Raw genomic sequence first — 4,973 nt, forward strand, 5'->3', positions numbered from 1 at the left:
ATAATTATAACAGTGTTTGCATAGTCACCATAAATACCGTAACATAGTATTAAAATCAACCTAAACATATAAGTGGATTTAATTTGCAGGCAGGAAATTTCTTGCACTATATAAGCAGATTTGTAGCAGGGTTTGCCATTGGGTTCGCTAGAGTGTGGCAGATAAGTTTGGTAACACTTGCAATTGTACCCTTAATAGCCCTTGCTGGAGGTGCTTATGCATATGTCTCATTTGGCCTACTTTCCAAACTTAAAAAATCCTATCTTAGGGCTGGTGAGATTGCTCAAGAGGTATACTTATAGTTACATATATTATTTTTAGAAAAAGAGTGAATACTCCATCCGGTTCTTCACAATTATCTCGAAAGGACGAGACTCCTAAGAAAAAAAAAACACACAATTCGGTCATTAATTTTTTTTTGGGACAGATTAGCTCCTGTGCCAAAAAAATAACATTGACTTTTTTTTGCACAGGAGTCTCGTTGTCCTTTTGAGGTAATTGTCAGAGGTCAAATTGAATTTTTTTTTGTCAAAGACTTCGTTGTCTTTTTTAAGGTAATTGTCAGGGGCTGTTTTAGATTTTTCTTTTAGAAAGGATATCTTCTAAAGTAGAAATGTTTGGTAAAATAAGAATGTAAATAATTAATTTTTATTGAATTTATAGTTTTTATTATATATAAATTTTATTATCTTGATTTAAATGTGAATAGATTTTTTATTTTTAAAGAGAAAAAGAGTTTGTTGAATAAATAAATACTCAACTTTGGTTTTTGAAATTTACTTTGAATTTTAAATTGACCCTTAAATTTTTAATTGTCTTATTTTAAACTCCAAATTTTTACTGTATGGTTCATGCTAGTTCTTTGAGTGATTTTTGTTAATGTTGTATTGGAGTTGAAATCCATTTTGGCCCCCTGAAATTTTTGATCGGCCTCAATTTTGACCTCCAAATTTATAGTTACTCAATTAACACCTCCAAATATTGGATTGTGCCCCACGCTTACCCCTGTAGCTATCTTCGTTAATGGAGATTTGATGTGACACGTTAAGCTGACAGAGTGTGTATCCATGTGCACCAAACTTGCTAGAATGGATGTTTAATGGGAGTGAATGACGTGACAAAAGTTGAATGAACTCAATTTGCAGCCCTCTTTTTTCAATATGTTCGAGACTTTACTGGAGAAATTTAGTTTATTCAACTTTTGTCACATCATTCACTCATCACACATCCATTCTAGCAAGTTGGGTGCCACGTAGATACACATTCTATCAACTTAATGTGCCATATCAGATCTCCGTTAATGGAGATAGCTACAGGAGCAAACGTGGGTCACAATCTAATATTTACGGGTGTTAATTGGGTAACTATAAATTTGGGGATCGAAATTGAGGCCGATCAAAAATTTCAGGGACCAAAATAGATTTCAACTCTGTTGTATTGATATAAAGACCAATGCTACATGCCAGAATCGTATGATTTCGACCACATGTAACGAAATGTCAATAAGTAACATGTAACATTTTAATATAGATAATTATGTTACATGTCATAACACGATTTATTCACGTATTAGTTTAATAATATCCATGATTTATTTACATGTCCTTGAAATATTATCATTACAAATAATTCACTTAAATATGTCTAATATGCATGAAAAAGTTTTTATACACGTCCCATTTACAATTGATTCAGGTGATAGGAAATGTGAGAACAGTGCAAGCATTCTCAGGAGAAGAAAGAGCAGTGAAATCATACAAAGCAGCATTGATGGACACATATAAAAATGGCAGAAAAGCAGGTTTAGCAAAAGGTCTAGGACTAGGGTCTATGCACTGTGTCCTTTTCCTATCATGGGCTTTGCTTGTTTGGTTCACTAGCATTGTTGTTCATAAGAAAATTGCCAATGGTGCTGTCTCTTTCACTACCATGCTCAACGTTGTCATCTCTGGCCTGTAAGCTTAATTATTCTCTCTGCTATCCACTAATTATCCACTTTCATAATGTAGTAACTAAATCAGAATTTAATTTTGATATACAGACAATGTAAAATAGTTTTACATGTGCATTAAGTAAAAATAACTACCTTTCATATTAACCACGTAAATAATTATCCAAAAAAACGGATGTGATTGCACGAGTGTGTAAAATACTTTACATTGTTAGTGCATCAAAATTAAACTCGTTAAAAGAACCATGCTTTTACTTAATTTGGCCTAGAATCCTCTCTATTTATTAAGAAAATTAAATTTTTCTTTATTTTAATATATTTCAGTTATAATCATAGATATTTATCATGTGATTGCAACAATCACAAAGTGATGTACTATAGTTTAGGATTATTCTGTCTTATTGTTCGACAAAAATTTCGACAGTAATTACCGTAAAAAAAAATCTAACAGTAATTTCGACAGTAATATTAAACGGTTTTTTATAGTGTACGTGAACATTTTTATTGATATCGTTAACTTAAAAATGTATAATTGAAACATATTTTAATATTAGACTAGATAAAATTGACACAAATTTTCATCATAAATAATTTTAAACTCTTCAAAAATGTTTCACATTTAACAAAAAAAACATAGTTACCTTTATTTAATCAATCTTAAAATAATTCATCTAATCTAATTCTAAGCTATTTGTTAGAAATTTCTTCTAAGGAGTAAGTTGCAATGTTGCATAATACACAAAAGGAGTCCAAATTATTACTCATTTAGTAATAGAATATTACTTTAAAACTTGAATTATTATGAACTATATCAATTGTCTTTAACCACATTTGTTTTTGTTTTCATAAGGTCACTTGGACAAGCAGCACCAGATATATCTGCATTTATCATAGCAAGAGTAGCTGCATATCCTATTTTTGAGATGATAGAAAGAGACAAAGTAAATAAAACATCCTCAAAAACTGGTCAAACCTTAACCAAATTGGAGGGAAACATCAAATTCAATAATGTCTGTTTCAATTACCCTTCTCGTCCGGATGTAACCGTCTTCAACAACCTTTGCCTTGAGATTCCGCCGGCGAAAATCGTAGCCCTTGTGGGAGGAAGTGGATCCGGAAAAAGCACTGTAATATCATTGATTGAGAGATTCTATGAACCATGTTGTGGTCAAATACTACTAGATGGATACAATATAAAGGACCTTGATCTCAAATGGCTAAGAATGCAAATTGGACTAGTTAATCAAGAACCTGCACTTTTTGCTACAAGCATTAAGGAGAATATATTGTATGGAAAAGATGATGCAACACTTGATGAAATAAATCATGCTCTGAAGCTTTCAGATGCTCAATCTTTCATTAACAATCTCCCAGATGGATTAGAGACTAAGGTAATTAAGGTAGCGTTTGTTTTTAGAGACGAAACTTAGTATTGTTTTTGGTAGTCAGCGAGTTTTAGTCTTTTCAATATTTTCAGAAAATAAGAGCACAGGAGAATAAAATTTTTGGGATAAAAACTGAAGCTTTAATAACATTTCTTCTCAAAAATATTCTCATTTAACTTTTTAAACTCCAAATCTACCCCTCAATCTTCATATTTATCTTAAATTAAATATAATACCGAAACATAATTTAGTCTCCGTCTTCCAATTTCAGTCTTTTAGGTAGCGTTTGTTTTGAGGTACCGGGACAAAGACTGAGAGACTGAGACTCAGTATCATGTTTGTTAGCTCAGAGACTGGTACTAAAATTTCTGTCTCTGTTCCTAAAATTTTAGTATTTCATTACCTCCAAAAAGTGAGGACACATGGGACTGAAATTTTTAGAGACAGAGACTAAAACTTTAATAACATTTTATACCTAAAATACGCTCATTTCAATTAATTAATTCCAATTTTACCTTTTGTACAAATTAAATTAGAGTTTTATTCTTGTTTTAGTTTTGGTCTCCCACTTTGCACCAAACAGAATACTGAAATTTATTTCTGTCTCTGTATCTTAATCTCTGTCTCTCAGTTTCAGTCTTTCAGTCTCTGTCTCTCCACCAAAAGTTACCTTAGTCTCCGTCTCTCTTCGAAACGTAGCCTAACTAACTGTACATTAATATATGTATGCATTTTCTGTATCAATATTAATATAAATCTACATGCCAAAAATGATTAATTAAAGGTCTCTAACTAGAATGATGGATGCTTTGTGTTGAAGGTTGGTGAGAGAGGAATACAACTATCTGGAGGACAGAAGCAAAGGATTGCAATATCTCGTGCCATTGTTAAGAATCCATCGATTCTTTTATTGGATGAAGCAACCTCTGCTCTTGATGCAGAGTCAGAGAAGAGTGTACAAGAGGCTCTTGATGGAATCATGGTTGGTAGAACAACTTTGATTGTGGCACATAGGCTTTCTACCATTAAGAATGCAGATATTATTGTTGTTCTGAATGAAGGCAAGATTGTTGAAATTGGAAACCATGACCACCTTATTTCTAACAAAAATAGTGTTTATGCATCTCTAGTTGAAATCCAGCAGGACTCTTCTACCTCTTTGCAGCAGCACCAAACTTGTGTGGATTCTAGCATGGCACCAACTTCGAGGTAATTCGTTACAACAGAATTCTGTTATGTGCTTAACCGCTTATGAAATATGGACATACCAACTAAGTGAGCTGTCACATGTGTTATTGTTTGACATTTAGACGGTGTTTGATGAGAAAGTCTAGGGAGCCAGCACTCTTATTAAAATCTGGCCAACACTTAACTAGCAAAAGAAAAGTGAATAATTCCACACAATTGAATAAAATCTCACACCATTAAAAATATCAATGATGGCTAATTGATGGCTACAAATCATAAAACTTGCTAGCCCCTATCCTAACACTCCTCGTATTTGATTTTGAGGATAGGATAAGATAAGACATGACATTAAGAATATTATACAAATAATAGAGATATAAAAATTAACATTTTTATATTTTATTTTGTGATAAACCGAATATAAGATAGAATAAACAACAAAAAAGTTT

The 4,973-nt window shown here is 32.2% G+C and overlaps 1 protein-coding gene across 1 annotated transcript in view; it reads left to right on the forward strand.

Annotated features, from left to right (window-relative positions):
• LOC107614655 (ABC transporter B family member 10-like) overlaps window positions 1-4,973 on the forward strand; it is an 11,373-nt gene that overhangs the window by 1,715 nt on the left and 4,685 nt on the right. The window contains exons 4-7 of the mRNA XM_016316797.2: window positions 90-290; window positions 1,696-1,955; window positions 2,802-3,342; window positions 4,157-4,545. Coding sequence (XP_016172283.2) covers window positions 90-290; window positions 1,696-1,955; window positions 2,802-3,342; window positions 4,157-4,545 — 1,391 coding nt within the window. The remainder of the gene's footprint in view (window positions 1-89; window positions 291-1,695; window positions 1,956-2,801; window positions 3,343-4,156; window positions 4,546-4,973) is intronic.

Source organism: Arachis ipaensis, chromosome B09 (assembly GCF_000816755.2).
Source record: "Arachis ipaensis cultivar K30076 chromosome B09, Araip1.1, whole genome shotgun sequence".
Taxonomy (NCBI): domain Eukaryota; kingdom Viridiplantae; phylum Streptophyta; class Magnoliopsida; order Fabales; family Fabaceae; genus Arachis; species Arachis ipaensis.